Source organism: Notolabrus celidotus, chromosome 8 (genome assembly GCF_009762535.1).
Source record: "Notolabrus celidotus isolate fNotCel1 chromosome 8, fNotCel1.pri, whole genome shotgun sequence".
Classification (NCBI taxonomy): domain Eukaryota; kingdom Metazoa; phylum Chordata; class Actinopteri; order Labriformes; family Labridae; genus Notolabrus; species Notolabrus celidotus.
Genome location: NC_048279.1, coordinates 19,966,093 through 19,981,968, shown reverse-complemented (window position 1 = coordinate 19,981,968; position 15,876 = coordinate 19,966,093). Strand labels below are relative to the sequence as shown.

Genomic DNA, 15,876 nt, shown 5'->3' with positions numbered 1-15,876 from the left:
AGGTGTTTATTGGTTCACAGCAGCACTGGTGTCACCTTTAAGTTCCTGGCTGTCCTCTCCTTGATGACCTGTAATGTCTGTCTGCTGATACTTTCTACACATTAGTCCACACATCTGTTGGTCCTCCTTGTACTCCGACATTAAATCATATAAACACAACAGAAAACCTGCACTGCCTATAAGTGGCTTATCTGGCCTATGATCTCCATGCCAATCAACAGGATTGACATTGTCGGCCCTCTAGTGAAGGGCAGCAGTGGTTATCAGCACATCCATTCTGTACCTGAGCTGCAAGCTTACACCCACTTAAGACCTGATAATCCACAGCGGTAAAAGAGGCCTGGTCTTCAAGTAGGCATTGGAGAGATGTGTAACTTACTTAGATGGGTGTTTGATCAAGAACTGACCAGAAGGCTCTCACCTGAACAAATTACATAAAGGGCCACAAAAGCCACCTGACCCAGTGGTACCTTTCTGAGCAGCTCTTTCAGTTTACCATGCAACACTGATCAGAAAAGGACTATGTGGTGGCTATTATTTTTCTGGGTTGCCACACAGAGTAAACCACAGCATCATCCTTCTTCCCCTCTTTGTTCCGTTGCACAACCAAGGGTGCACACTAATGTAATCGTGCAGGCAAATTTACAAAACTTTGTAGTTTACTTAACACGAGGTTCAGCGCAGACAGAAAAGACATCTTAAATTATATAAACATTTATTTTCTGTACAGTCTTTATGAATCAATTTGATATCAATTTTCTTTAATCACTGATAGAAAAATACCTTTGCTGCACCATGATCACTTCACACCCGTACATACATTAAGTAGCAAAAAAACTTCATGTGTGTTTTTACATTGTATAAAACAAACTGAAAACAATGTGAGCGTGCATAACATCTCTTAGGTATGAAAACAAAATGTCACTCATACAAAAAGATATACAGAATGTGGTATATTGGCATATTTTTATAATTATCTTTACAAAAAATATCAGTGATAATCTCTTTTTTAATTTATCTAGATATTAATAATGAGTGTGTGCAAACTGCAGAACGTAAATAACACCTGGTTCCTGTGTGTGAAGTTATCCTCTAAATTTATGCAAAACAAGTCTTTGGAGTCAACCATCTTTTTTCATATTTGGCTTCATGTGTAAAATCAAGTATGACCTTCAGGTACAATGCGTCGACATCACATACAGTGTGTTGCTTTCAAAAAGGCTTTTCACAAAGATAAGATCCTTTCCAACGGCTGTTCATGTCAGAGCCCAGAGAGGCAGGTGAAGCAGTACTAACATGACCTCTCAGTAAACACAGTGTTAAAATGTGCAGGCAGATGCAGACGTTCCTCCAAAGTTTATAGTCCTCAAAGATATGAAAAGTTGGTATCACAGGCAGCTTTTGACAACATGATTAATCTTGGCTTCACAAAGTTTGCAGTGAAGTAACACTTCTATCAGGGTTTGTTTGATTGGCGTCTCCCCTTGTAAACATAACGTCCCATCCATTAAAGGGGGTGTATCCAGTGGGAGGGACTCTGAAAAAGAAAATCCTTCCAACAAGGATCGAGTGTAATCTTCAGCTGCCTTTACAAGCAGACAAAGATTATCAAAGTGGTGTTTTCTTTGACATCTTCAGTTAACCGTGGTGAGGTTTGTATGGCCAAAGGTCATTACATGTTCACAAGCTAAAAATTGCAACGTGAGATGAGTTTTTCTGATTATTTGACCTGAGCCTGAGGGCGTCCCAGCAGTTTGACAGTGTCTCCCTTGCTGTCTGCTGAGGTGGAGGTTAGGACAGTCCCTCAGAGGGCTGCAGCTTTAAATGGCTGGCACTGAAGGGCAGACACACATACAGGACACACAGGACGAACAGAAAATAGATCATCACACAAGGGTTAGTATGAATGTTTCTTTTAGGCCTATTTGAATAAGGCAGTTACTTGAATCAAAACATTGAACCACTTTAAATGTAAACTGACAAAAGAATGAAAGACAAAACTTACCATTCAAACCTTGTCACTGGAATTGAATATTTTCACTGAGTAGTTGTCACATTCCTACAGAGACAGAATAACACAACATTAAGCACTTCTAATCTGATGCAGACACGATTAAACATAACACAGGACAAGAAGTCTAATAGAGATACACTTACTGTGCATGTTGACCTTTTCCATTATTCATTTTACTCTAGTCAGGGCTCTGCTGGTCTGTTCTGACTGAAGTCCTGTACAGGGTGTTGACACTGTTTGAACTGAGACCATTAGAGCCCAGTGTCTGGACGCTGATGTGGACGGGGAGACTCAGGTTGACATTTTCAAGAATACACTGAAGGAAAAAAAGGACAAAATATGCAAGATGAATTGTATTGTAATGTAATAAATAACTGTAACATAGTGTGGCTTCTCGAGGGTGCATTTATTCACAGCTGTTAATGTTCAGCTGAAAATCTGATACCTTGGTGCATGCTGAGCTCATGACAGATTTATGGAAGTCTCCATCCACAAACACCTGACAAGACAATAAATACTTTAGATACATCAGTCTTTCAAATGAAAAGCCCAAGTGTCAGCCTGCCTGTTGCTGTTTGGTCTGCCTACCCGGTATCCGTACACAAATGTGCCATTGCTACAGCCAAGCTCGTCCAGCGTCGGCCTCTCCCAACCAATCATGAGGCTGCTCTGGCCCACTGTTTTGATGACCTCGACAGAGCGAACCTCCTCTGGAGCTCCTGGAGGTGATAGGACAAAGAAAAGTGAAGCTCAGCACCCAATCTGTCTGGGGAAGAGCAATGCTTATAATGCTGTACACACAGGGTACAATACAGCTTCAGTGCACAGTAATCTATTACTGGTAATTTACTCTTTAAACAATAGATGGCTTTCATAATATACCTTTTCATTTCAAAATGCTTTCACATTAGTGACAAACACAGGGCTTGCTGCAAAATAATCAAACTACAAAGTGCAAAAATATAATGTTTTTTAATCATGATCAATAATTTTGGAAACAACAAGCTGCCAAGATTTGTGTTAGATTTTTAAACATTATCTACAACACAATATGCAGAAACAAAGGATAGCTCATAGGCTGGATGTAATCACATTGCATATAGCCAAAAAAGTAATATTTTACAATCATTTACTCCAATATTGTGCAAAGAAGCTTTGTACAAAGCTTCAGCAAATGAGCTTTTATTGTCACATCAATAAAAACACTGAAACTCTTCATTAAACAACAGTTTCCTCTACTAAGACTTAAAGCAGCTGTGGGTTTGCCTTTGTGTAAATAACCTAATTTACAGGGTAGATGTATTACCTGGTTGGGGTCTTGCTTTCTGGGTCTTTTCCAGAGCGGCAGATTTGATGGATCTCTCAGAAGAGGGATGAGCAAACTGTGTGCAGGAGGCAGCACCAACAGCTTTAGGAGGCATGTTAGAAAGATAGGCTTCAAGGGCAGCTGATATGCTCGGGGCAGTTGTGTCTGAGGCAGTGGTTTTTGGATCCGTGTCAGAACAGATTAAGACATTAGAGTCAAAGCTTGTGGTCCTCAGAGTTGAAGGAGGAGAAGCCTCATGTAGAGCATCAGGTACGTCACAGATGACAGCATTCTTCTTTGTCGGTTTTGGATTTTTTGTCACACTAGTGCAACTACTTGGAATAGATTTGGCTTTGCTAGCTTCCATGGTAGCCAAAAGAGGGTTTGAAGAAGGCGTTGTATTTTTAGAAACGGATGCCTTGGAATGATGGTTAGTAAACATGTTGGGACTGAATGTAACATTGGCAGATCTTGAAGTGACTGCAGTATAAAGAGTTGTCTTGGCTACAGGTGTGGCTGTCACTGCAGGAGTGAACTTGGCTTGACTCAAAGCAGTGTTGACTGCCAGAGAGTTGGTAAGTGGTTTATTGAAACTGAAGCTCTGCTTCTGTGTCACAGAGGCTGGTCCTGGGTCTGCTGCTAAATCTGAAAATGACAGACATTTCCTTGGCTGCTGCCCTCTTCCTCTGCTCACTGGAGTCTTGAAACAGAAAGAAAAATATGAATCAGTCATATAAACATTTTTATGAGTATACCTCTTTATGTCTGGCAAGCCTCACATAGAGGTTACGGCATTTTCTTTTGTTTGACAAAACTAGCCTACATCTTTGTAATGCTGATTGTTTAAATCCCAAAGGTTCCCCTTAGGTTCCCAAAGTTTGGGTCGGGACCCCTGGGGGTTGCGAGACACAAATTGGGAGTCCTGAGATGTCTTCCAGAATGTTTTTTTTTTAAGTTATCTAAAAAAAATATATTATTATTATTATTTATTTTTGTTTATTTACCTTGTTTTCCTATGTTTATCTTCCTTTTTGTTTGTACTTTTAATTATTATTATCTCTTTATTATTATTATTATTGTTGTATTTTTTGTATTTATTTATTTTTTCTTCTTTGTTGGTTTTGTATTACTCATACAGTATATAATTTGTTAACTTGTGGTGAACAAAGAAATGCAGAAAAAATGCAGTAGAAAAATTTAATGACAAAAGTCATCTGACAATAGTAAATTTTAACCATTATAGTAAAAAATATCAACAAATGTAGAAGCTATACTTGAATTAAAACCTTGAAAATAGAAAATGTAATGAGTTTTCTGCCTTTCTTTTTGCCAGATGACTCCTAAGTTTAGGGTTAGTGAACAGTTAATTATCAAAAGCATCAGTAGCAGTAGGTTCATTCATAAAGGCACAGGAAACACAGACACATGCTCATATATAGTCAAGCTAATTTTCTGCAGACTAGCTAAATGAAACCACATTAAATCACTTTTGAGGGACAGTGGGGGTCGCGAGTCTTTGGCATCTATATTTTGGAGGTTGTGGGTTGAAAAGTTTGGGAACCCCTGGTTTAAAGTGTATGAATGTACCTGATAGCTGCTCTGCAGAGTCTTCTGCAGTTGCTCATGCAGGTTGAGGATCTTTTCAGGACTGCTCAGTCTCCTGTTCACACTGACCCGTGTGCTGGAGGAGAGAGAAGCAGGACTGAGTAAGGATCTGGTCGATCTGGCATAGTCTGAAGAAGAAGTTCCTTTTATAGCTGGTTGATGACATCCCGGTTTTTCTGGAGCCAGGGTTGGTCCACTGGCAAAGGGAGGGAGCTGGTGGCAATAATAAAAGGCTGATTGTAGCATTACTGCCAGTTCTTATTTCAACGAACAAACAATTCAGGGTTATTGGTAGCATTTTGGAGGCTTTATAACTGATGTCAGAAGTGGAAAACCTTGAATACAATGTAAGTTGTAACATTTAATATCAAGACACTCAAATTCACTTTAATGTAGAAGCTTACATTGTTTTTTTGCTACTTAAAGGGCATACTCAAAAGTAAAATTATTGCAGCATGTGATAATTAGTTTGTATCATCTCACCTGTGCTGTCTCGGTTTCCAAGCTTGTTTTCGGAGCTGAAACAACAGGCGATGATGTCTCTGGGATTCTGGCATGCTCTTGCACAGGTGAGCTGGTACTTCTTTTTAGTGTTCCTGCAGGTGCAGGTGGGACTTTACTTTTGAAGTTTTTATGCTGTTTTGAAGCTTCAGCAGTGACTGAAGATATTTCAAGACTCTTAACTTCTCTACACATCCCTCCAAATTGAGGTGTGAATGCATTTTGCTGATTGACACGCAAGGATAGAGTAGAACAGCTCTGATCAGGTGTGAACCCACTGGTGTAGTCTTGAAGTTTTGAAACAAATCCTGGTGTAAACCCTGCACTGTAATCCTTGGTCTTGTACCCAGGAGTGAATGTTGCAGTGTAGTCCTGCAGAGCGGTGTCACCGAGCACCTCCTCAACCTGCTGAGTGAGAGCTGGGTCCACACAGCCGTGTCGGTTCATGGCTTTCATCATCTGTACCAGCAGGGTGTTCCTCTCCTGACACTTCACCACCAGGCAGGACAGCTTGGCCTTTTATTGGAGTGACACACGAAAACCATTAGCTTAAAGTCATACATGGTGAACAGGATCTACAATATTTAAAATTAGAACTGTAGATTGATTCCTCACCTTCAAAGGAGCTATTTCCAAATCCTTCTGGCTCCTCTTCTTTAGCAGATCATCATACTACAGTAGAAAACAACACAATGACAAACATGAAAACTACTGTAAATACCTCACTGATTTAACATTATCAGCTGGAAATGATTATACATGCTTTTGTGTCATCTCGCTTGGATTATTGTAATTCTCTCTTTACATGTCTTAGCAATGCATCCCTGAACCGCCTACAAGTGGTCCAAAATGCTGCTGCTAAAACTGTTGACCAAATCATCTAGGAGATCTCATGTTACACTGATCCTCATTTCTTTGCACTGGCTTCCAGTCTATATCAGGGAGCTGCTGAAGCCTTATAACGTCAGCAGGACTCTGAGGTCCTCTGATCAGGATTTATTGGTTGTACCTCGTACCAAGTTAAAAACTAAAGGGGACTCTGCTTTCCAGGTTGTTGGTCCTAAACTCTGGAGCAGTCTCCCTCTGGAACTGAGAACTGTGGACACTGTCGACAGGTTCAAAAAGCAGTTGAAGACCTATCTGTTTAGACTTGCCTTTGTTTAATCTGTCTGTTTTTATGTCATGTTTTTGTATGTATTTACAATCCCTGTTTTGCCTTTTAATGTTTTTCTATTGTTGTGGTTGTAAAGCACCTTGTGACCTCTGTTCTCAAGAGGTGCTCTATAAATAAATCTTACTTACTCATAAAATCCAAGTAATTCCTGCCACTATCACAGCTGACTGGTTACCCACCTTAGCTCTGATGTCATTGTAGCATTGTGGCTATATAAATCTTACTTACTCACAAAAAACAAGTAATTACTGCCACTATCACAGCTGACTGGTTACCCACCTTAGCTCTAATGTCATTGTAGCGTGTCCTGAGTGAGACAAGTATAGCACCTACATCTTCTTTGCTGTCCTGCCCTTGTTTCAGAACAATATACTCCAAGTTAAGCTCTTCCAGAGCCACCGTCTGTAAGGTTTTAAACAACCCATAGACACAAACACACAAATCATTAGTAAAGTTGGTCACTAGAATTTAGTTCAAAATACAAAACTTGCTAGTTGACTAAATTGTATAGCATTGCCGTATGAAGACATTCAGCCATTCTGACCTTAGCTTTAAGCTGAGCTGTAAGGATGTTGTATTGCTCTTCTATTTGTGCCTTCAGTGACAGAGCATCAGTCTTCTCCTTGATCACGCCTCTCAGTTTGCTCTGCAGCTCTTTCACCTGCAGCGCACACAAACAATGAATAGGTCTATCGAATAAATAAGACTGCAACACAAATAAAAAACACACAATGTATTTATTTATGTCTATACCTGGTGGGAGTGATGGTGAAGAGGAATACATATTTACGGCATGTTACTTGATCTATATAATTTACAGGTGAGGTGCAGACATTTTCTGGATCGTATAATGTATGTATAGTTGATAAACAAGCACGACAACAAAGCAAAATTATACGTTAACTTTTAAGCATTTTGTAACATTTATCTTGTTAAATACCTGTGCTGTGAGATTTTTATTTTCCATGCTGGTTTCTTCCATCTGATTGGCTACATCCGTCAGCCTCATCAGCTGATCCGCTGCTTGGGCGGCCTTTCTCTCTGCTTCCTCCCTCCTGGCTTCTGATTGATGGAGCTCACTCTGCAGCCTCCGGGTCTGAACGTAACACAAACATGAACACAGTAGTTTTGTGAAATCTTTGATGTTACCTTCTTTGTAGATGTTAAAGGATATACTGACCAAAAACAGTATTATAAATCTTACAAGTATCTTTGATCTCAGTAAATAAAGATTAAATCGAGACAGGAATCATCATCCACACTGTTATTTTCTGGTTCGTCCTGTGACTTCTTTAGTTCTGCTTCAAAACACTTTGCTCCTGTTGTCCATTAAAGCCTTCACAATGAGCCACTACAACACTAACATTTTGCAAAAGTGCGTTAATTGCCTAGCTCCTCATACCTGTTCAGTGTTTTCTCTGTGGGCATCAGTCTGACATCTTTGTGTAGCTTCTTCCTCAAAGAGAGTCTCAGTGTGCAGCCTCTTTGTTGTCACAGGACTGTTTGGGTTCATTAGAAGCTGTTGTGTTTGTGCAGCTTGGAGGCTGTTTTTTTCCTCTCTGAAACTCTGAAGCTCCAGTTGCATCTGCTTTTCTTCCTCTTGCAAATGACCGACTGATTGTTCAATTCTCTCTTTTTCTGCTTTCAAACTGCTGACTGATTTTCTTAACCTGTCCCGGTCTTCTTGTAAAGTTTTAGATGATTGTTCCTGGTCTTTCTGTTCCTTAAGAGACTCAACAGAAGCAGTCAGTTCATCTCTCTCTTGTTTTAAATCAAGCACAGCCTGGCTGAACCGCTCCGTCTCTGTCTGCAAACTTTGTAGTGACTCCAAGATTTGATCTCTCTCTTCTTTTCCACATGAGACAGATTCAAACAGAGTCTTCTTTTCAGTTCTGAAAGCCAATAAACACTCTGTTAGCTGCTCTTTCTCCTCTTTCAGGCCACTCATAGACTTTATGAACTGGTCTTTTTCATCTCTCAGCCCGCAGACAGTCCTGGTGAGCTGCTCTTTTTGTTGTTTCACACCAGCCAAAGACTTAATGATGCTGTCTTTCTCCTCTTTCAGCCCCCAAACTGTCCGTGTTAACTGCTGTTTGACTTCTGTTTGTGTTTTCACTGACAGAGCTACTTCTCTCTGCTGCTCTCTGAGAGAATTTATGTCACTCAACAGTTCTACTTGTTCTGTTTTTAGGCTCTGGATCGACCTGCCTTGTAGGCTACAAGGCAACAGATCATAGTGATCTTTTTGTTGGGATTTAGGCACTGAAGCTGTCGTCGAATCATCTGGTAGCTGACTGGACATCGAATAGGATTCTTCTCCTTTAAGCACATTCTCCACCAAACTTTCCACACATTCTTCTAGATTGTTCAGTTGAAAACATCCAGATATTGCAGCTGTATTTTCATGTTGCAATTGAGACTCTTCTGCATGCTGTTCATTGTCTTCTAACCTCTGCTGCAGCTCCATAATTGTGTTGAGATCATCCTCAGTCTTCTTGGTGAGTTCTGTAATCAAACCTCCTTGTTCCTGGTTTTGCTGTTCTAGTCTCACACTGTCCACCTCTAGCTTGGAGATAAGATCCCTCTGCTGTGTCTCTTCCTTTTTGAACTCTTCTTCTCTGAGTTCAATATGAGCCAGAAGCTCCTGGATGCGGTCAGCTAAGGCTCGGTTCTCCTGATTCAAGGCCTGGACAAGATCATTTTCAGCTCCATCACAGGTGAGTGGTGTGTTCATCTGAGTGAGACAAAGAGGTAGAACTTGAACACAGTCATAGTCAGGAGACGTTTGTTATTGAGTTCTTATTTCAGCTTAACAAAACCCATAAGAATACTGCAACCTCTGTGAAATACCTTTTCTCTTGTAGACTCCTCTGCTTCTTCTGCACCGCCCTCTTTCCTGAGTTCTAATTTCAGCTGAGTATTCTCTTGAGTCAACACCTCCAGCTGCTCCTGCACATGCTGCAGGGCCACCTCCAGGCGATCACGTTGTTCTTTGAGTGCCTCAAGATCTTCTCCAAACCCCAAGCTCCTGTAGGCATCCCTCAGGGCATCAGATTCCTCACTGGGGCTTTCCTCCAAGTTTAAGATCCCCCTGGAGCACCAGGTCCCCAGTTTAAACTCATCAAGTGTCTCTGTAGTACAAGACAGCGACTGAAAACTGAGGCCAGTTTTGGAGCCAATATGTCTGAAGAGGTTCAGAGAGTCTTCTTTATGTGGAGTTTCAGATTTGGCAGCTGGAGGGTGATACTCTGTGGTGGTCTGTGTGCTCTCTGCTGTAACCTGGTGGTGAAGAGATAGAACTGCAGATGAGTGAGACTGCCCATTTTCTCTATTTGAGGTGAGATTTACCTCCTCAGATATCAAAGTTAAAAGGAAAATAATTCACTTAAATATGAAAAATGAATGAGAAATTCACAATATAGACTTGGTCCTGAAATCATATCATATCAAGTGATAGGATTCACTTGTATAAGCATGTACCACTGGGGTACTGGTTATGTAACATTAGAAATCCTAGCAACAGAGCTTTCTCTCTTCAGGAGCTTTCACCCTTTTATGTTATAATACCTTCTCAAATACCAAGAGGTAATTATCGACATTAAGCCAATAATAACACTGGATTACATATTTATTGAGCTCAGACTTCTTTTTACCAAACATATTTGGTCAGGCTAAAAAATGTTAAAAATAAATTATGGAAAAAAACTAGCTCTACTAATCCTAAATGATTGATTTTCAAGAGTCCATATTTATTTCTCATCTATTCATGGGCTCAATGAATGCAACAGTGCTGTAATAAATACAGCTCATTATCAGTAGTAATTCTTAGAAACTGTAGCAGTCTTCATTTATACGTGGAATAACTGATATATAATTTGAAGACAAAAAATGTGCTTCTCATGCTGCAATGTAGACTGTTTTGTCTCTCAGAGACTTTTTCTTCAAGTAATTCACCATAATGTTTTATTTTTCAAACTGTACTGTGGAGATGAACTGTCCTCAAGGTCCTCTCAGGGTGCTAACAAGGACCAAAATAGTAGACCACATCACTCCAGTTCTTAGATCTCTACACCGGCTTCCTGTCAGTCAGATAATAGACTTTAAAATCCTGCTGATGGTTTATAAAGCACTGAATGGTTTAGGCCCAAAATACATTGCTGATCTGCTGCTACTGTATGAACCACCTCGACCTCTGAGGTCATCAGGTACTGGTCTGCTTTCAGCCCCTAGAGTCAGAACGAAACATGGTGAAGCAGCGTTTAGTCATTATGCTCCACATATCTGGAACACACTCCCTGAAAGCTGTAGGTCCGCTCCAACTCTCACCTCTTTTAAATCAAAGATTAAGATTTTTTTATTTGCCACTGCCTTCTTATCTTAGCTTATTTTAACTCACTTTAAACGCTAATTTTAAAATGTACTTTTAAAATATTTCTAATCATCCTTTTCTTTTCTGTTTTATTATATTTGTCATTTTAATTCTGCTCGTTTATGCTTGTCTGAATGTTTCCAATGCTTTTAATGTTTTAATGTAAAGCACATTGAGTTGCCCTCGTGTATGAAATGCGCTATATAAATAAAGTTGCCTTGCCTTGCCTTGCTTCTTCCACCTGAAATCAACTTGATGCTATAACCTTTATTTCCTGTGTTTCATTCTAAGGTGAATATTGGACTCATGACTTTGATTACGTATGCGTCATACAAAAGATGCTTTAACATATCACATCTCTTCTCAATGATAAGAGGTCTCGGGACTACCTCTTGATACACCACATGTTCATGGTGACCTTGTGAAAACTGCCCTTAAGTAATTTGCAACAAGTAAATTACTAGAATTAAAGAGGAAGTTCAAAATTGAAAACTCCTCAGTAGTTGGTCTCTTCTCTGATCTATATTTTGTCCTGTACACTGGTGTGTCTTTAAAAAAGTACCCTTTATCCCAGTGAGACTCCCTGATGTAATAAGGGTTATCTTAAGGATGTTTTTACACACCTCTCCAAAGCTCCACTCTGAGGCGTGCCCTGTAATGGTTGTAGATAAGACAGCGTTAGAGGGCACAGGATACACAGCAGCAGTAGAAGTGGCACAACTGGTCCCAAGATCAACAAATGTAGACTCAGCGACTTCAGGTGACTGACAGGATGATTGGTTGGCTGTATCTCTAATGGTCTGCTGGAGTCTGTGATTCTCTTCTCTCAGCTCTTCTACTTCCTCCAACAAGGTACTTTCAGACTGCCTCAGCAAGTGCACCTCTGCTTTCATCTCCTCCACCTTGCAGTCTAAGTTGCGGCTGTTCTCCTGAGTCTCCTGTAGCTGCTCCATCAGCCCCCTCCTCTGCGTCGTCCCGTCTTCCTCTCTCTCGAGTAGCACCTGGAGATCCTCCTGCAGGCTCAGGATGAAACCTTGCAGCCTGGCTTCATTTGAGTTCTGATTTGCATCTCTATTTTTCTCTGTCGTACTCTCACTAGGCTGCCATTGCTTCCTCTTTTCCTCCTTTCTCTCCTCCTCTCCTTCACCCTCTCCTCTCATTGGAGGTAGCCTCTCCTGTTCTTCCGAGCGTGTCACAGTCCCTGCAGTGATTCTAACTGCACTGATCGCCACCATGCCTGTGGCAGCACTCACAGTCATGTCCAATAGCTGTTTTTCTAAAGTGTAGATCCGGTTCTGTAAGCTTTGCTCTCTGTCCTGGGCAAGGCTGAGCTTTTGCTGGAGTTGAGTTTTATAGTTCTCAAAGTACTGACACTGGCGACTCATCTCATCTTCTTTGGCCTTCAGCTGCCTCTGGCAGCGCTGCAGTCGCTCCCTCCAAACCTGCTCTCCGCGCTCCTTGTCCTGAGTCTGAGCAAGAGACAGAGAGATGAGAGAAATTATGAAAGATAAAAATACGATAGTGGAGTCTAGAGAAAAATTTGTAGAGTTTCTCTCGTAATACATGATTCTTAAGGCTGCTTTACAGCTATATTTACCACTAGTGGCTAAGTGCTGTCCTTTAATAATGCTCTCTGGAATATATCTTAATTTTTGTGTTGCTTTTGGTATTGTAGACCAGGGCTTCTCAAACTTTTAGGAATCAGGGGCTCCTTACAGGTGAGAACATTTTCCAAGGACCCCCTTACAATTGTAACATGAGTAAAGCACATGCTTACTACCATTTGCACTCGTAGATGCCCTTGGAACTATTTGTATTTTGGAACTTATCAATGTAAATACTTCAGACCTTTTCCATAGTGACAAACAAATAACGCTTTAATTTGAATCAAGTAAATACCACTTGTATACTTTAAAACAGAAGGTAATTTCATTCCTTGTGGACTCAACATGACAACATTTATACTTTTCAAGTAATTGATCTTAAAAGCTTTCAGAAAATTAACAGTAGCAAGACTCACATATCCCTTCGAGCCACTAAATGGTATCATAACAATGGTGTATATGCTGTTTTTAATGACACAGTACAATTTTATAATTTATTAGAAATGTATTTTAATTATTTCACAGACCACCACGCTATGGTACACGGACCCCCAGGGGTCCCAGGACCCCACTTTGAGAACCACTGTTGCAGACATCATATATTTTAGCTGTTTGGTTGTGTTTTTTACTGTTAAAATAGTTACAGGTCCAGTAGTGTCACAACTAAAAAGCATGAAAGGTAACCCCCAAAAGTCCCAAAGATTGACATTTAAAAAATGTAACATTGTAAAGGGATCCATCTTCCACAAATTCTCTAGTCATTTTTGCCAGGTTCAATTCATGCTTTCAGCCAAGCAGGTAAAAATCAAATTATGTGATCAAATTAACATAGTAAGTTCATTTAAAAAAAATACATCCAAACTCAAACAATGCTACTGTCTTAGACTAAACTGCATTTCAGGGAGCAAAACAAAGTTGTATCTGCATTTGGACATTTTAAAATTGTCATAAGTCCATTAACATTTAAGTTAAGCACCAGGTACAAATAACTGTATGTATCAAGTCCCTTATCCATAATTGTGTCCCCCTTTTGTAAATAGAACAGCTATTAGTCCAGATTAGCTTTGTGGTAGTAAAAAACTGTCTAAGTCAACTTGCAAGACTCATACTCCTTACACTGTCCATGATCTACCTCCATGTCTATTGATGCATTCAAAAATCCTGAGCACTCACCATAGTCCTGACCTCCTTCCTGAGCATGTGGAGTCTCTGGTCCAGCCTCTGTGAGTGTTGCATGCTGGGGAGTTTGGAGGCCAAGACCTACTGGTAGAGCTGCAGAAGCAGGCCTCTTTCTGACCTCTCAAACTCTCTGATCCTGACAGAAAGATCACATGACGGCGTCTGATTAGCTACACACATATGTTAGCACCAACATTAGGCTAGATGGTGATGGTTTCTTGGTTAATTCAAACTAAAAGTCCAAGAGATTAAAAATCCTCCGTCGTGTGGAAAGATGAGAATGTGTCAATATATTCTCCTGAAGAGAGAACTCCAAAGTAGATGCTAGCAGCAGTGTGCTTGCATGCAAGTGTGCAACACAGTCAGGTGTGTGATATGTGATATCACCTCATCCAAAAGTGAGTATATAGTAGCAGGTGTGTGTGTGTGTGTGTGTGTGTGTGTGTGTGTGTGTGTGTGTGTGTGTGTGTGTGTGTGTGTGTGTGTGTGTGTGTGTGTGTGTGTGTGTGTGTGTGTCACTAGATCTCCTCTCCTCTAGTCTCTCACCTGTTCCTCAGGCCACTTCACTATTGAGGACCTTCTCTCTGTTGCAGAGAACTCAGCTCCGGATGCAGATTAGTTCTTACTGAGTCCATAACCATGGCGACAGAACAGCTTCTGGTACTCCTCCTGTCTGATGAGGTCAAGTGTTCTTCCATCAGGTATCCTGTGTCAACTAGGTGGGTTTCCCCTGCAACACAGAGTCAGATTCACTGAGAAAAACATAACTGTACATCTTCACATATCTTTTCTGCACTTTAATGGTGATGGGTTGTTTTCTTATGTACAACACAAGCACAGAATGCAGTCATCTATTATTCACCATGTCAACAGCTTGGTAGCAAGTTCGCCAGCACAGGTGTCTCTCAGGTTACCCCACCTCCTAATCCTCCCGCCCTCCCTCCCTCCTGTCACATTTTGTAATCTTTCAGTCAAAAAAGGGGAATACTTTATTGAGATTTTCAGGTCTGTTAAACCCACATCTTGTCTGAGTGTTCTCTGTCCATGCTGTTTCACATACTGAAAAGAAAAACGTGAACATCTCCTTTAAGCTGGTCAAAAATTAATCTAACCAGGGCGCCATCAGTCTACCAGTTGAAGCGCCCGCCCCAAACACAGAGGCTATGGTCTGCGTCACACAGGGGCGTGTCCAGAACTTTTTGACAGGGTGGCCCAACTGAGGCTCTCACATAGGCAGGGGTGGCCAGTGCATTTACAAATAAATAACATTTACCCATTCCATCTTCACAACATACTTTCATTAAAGTATGAAACAGTTGTTATATTCCCTTTGACTGATTTTGGGGTGGGCCCTGGGGTGGCCAATTGGATTTAAAGGGGTGCCAGTGCCACCCTTGGCCACCCCTCTGGACACGACACTGGCGTCACAGCAATTATTGATTCGACTCCCGACCACGTCCACGGCCATTTACTGCATGTCTGCCCCCTCTCTGCTCCACACATTATCTGTCTCTCTTTAGCTGTCCTATCCATAAAGACATAAACAACCTAAAAAAATGGCTCATGAAGCTAGAAGATGAAAATGCAAAACCAATGAGTATTAGTATATTCAGAAAAAAATATTAGTTTGTTGATTTTGAAAAAGGTAAACTTGAATAGAAACCTTGTTTTTAGTTCCACCCAGCACAGTGTAATCTTCTCAAAGCAGTGACGAGCCTCCAGTAAGTTCCCTTGCTTGGGCTGCCGTTCCCTTGGATACAGGAAAGACGCTGGGCTTTGCCAAAATCCTCTATATCCAGTTGGCACTCCGCTTGCTCACCCCCTCGCTCAGCCCTGCACTTTCACTCCTCCTCTTCTCCTTTTTTTCCTCCTCAACCATTGTCTGACCGGTCATTGCTTCAGCTGAGGCTGTGGCTCTTTTCCTTTCAATAAATCCTGTGGTTCAGAGTTTTCTCTCTCCCCTCGCCTCTCCCAGATGAGTTCTTTTGATCCAGGTCCAGTAAATGTTATTTATACATAAATATTTCTTTAATTTCATGTTTATCAGGTTATTTATTACATTTTCAAATATGTTTGCATTCCAGGTAAGAGTCTTCTGCAAAAGTGCACACTTATCAAAAAGGC

General features: G+C 40.8%; 1 protein-coding gene across 1 annotated transcript; it reads right to left on the bottom strand.

The window, feature by feature from the left end:
* Window positions 1-696: 696 nt before the first annotated feature.
* Window positions 697-15,504, bottom strand: LOC117817759 (trichohyalin-like). The gene is made up of 18 exons (XM_034690523.1): window positions 15,416-15,504; window positions 14,299-14,482; window positions 13,747-13,888; window positions 11,593-12,438; window positions 9,451-9,879; window positions 8,003-9,334; window positions 7,541-7,696; window positions 7,145-7,261; window positions 6,880-7,002; window positions 6,042-6,098; window positions 5,409-5,942; window positions 4,908-5,138; window positions 3,321-4,020; window positions 2,603-2,733; window positions 2,460-2,513; window positions 2,158-2,330; window positions 2,006-2,059; window positions 697-1,834 (listed from the first exon to the last, which is right to left on the bottom strand). Exons 3-16 carry the CDS (start codon window positions 13,807-13,809, stop codon window positions 2,193-2,195), a joined length of 4,911 nt encoding a protein of 1,636 aa, XP_034546414.1. The 5' UTR covers window positions 13,810-13,888; window positions 14,299-14,482; window positions 15,416-15,504; the 3' UTR covers window positions 697-1,834; window positions 2,006-2,059; window positions 2,158-2,192.
* Between the last annotated feature and the right edge of the window lie 372 nt (window positions 15,505-15,876).

Bases quoted from the DNA above. Each gene is read 5' to 3' on its own strand.
- LOC117817759 (XM_034690523.1), bottom strand. From the start codon at position 13,809: ATGCAACACTCACAGAGGCTGGACCAGAGACTCCACATGCTCAGGAAG. The intron at 7,697-8,002 runs GTATGAGGAGCT...TGTTACGTTCAG, and splicing joins ACAGAGAAAACACTGAACAG to ACCCGGAGGCTGCAGAGTGA. The intron at 4,021-4,907 runs GTACATTCATAC...TTCTGTTTCAAG, and splicing joins CTCTGCAGAGCAGCTATCAG to ACTCCAGTGAGCAGAGGAAG.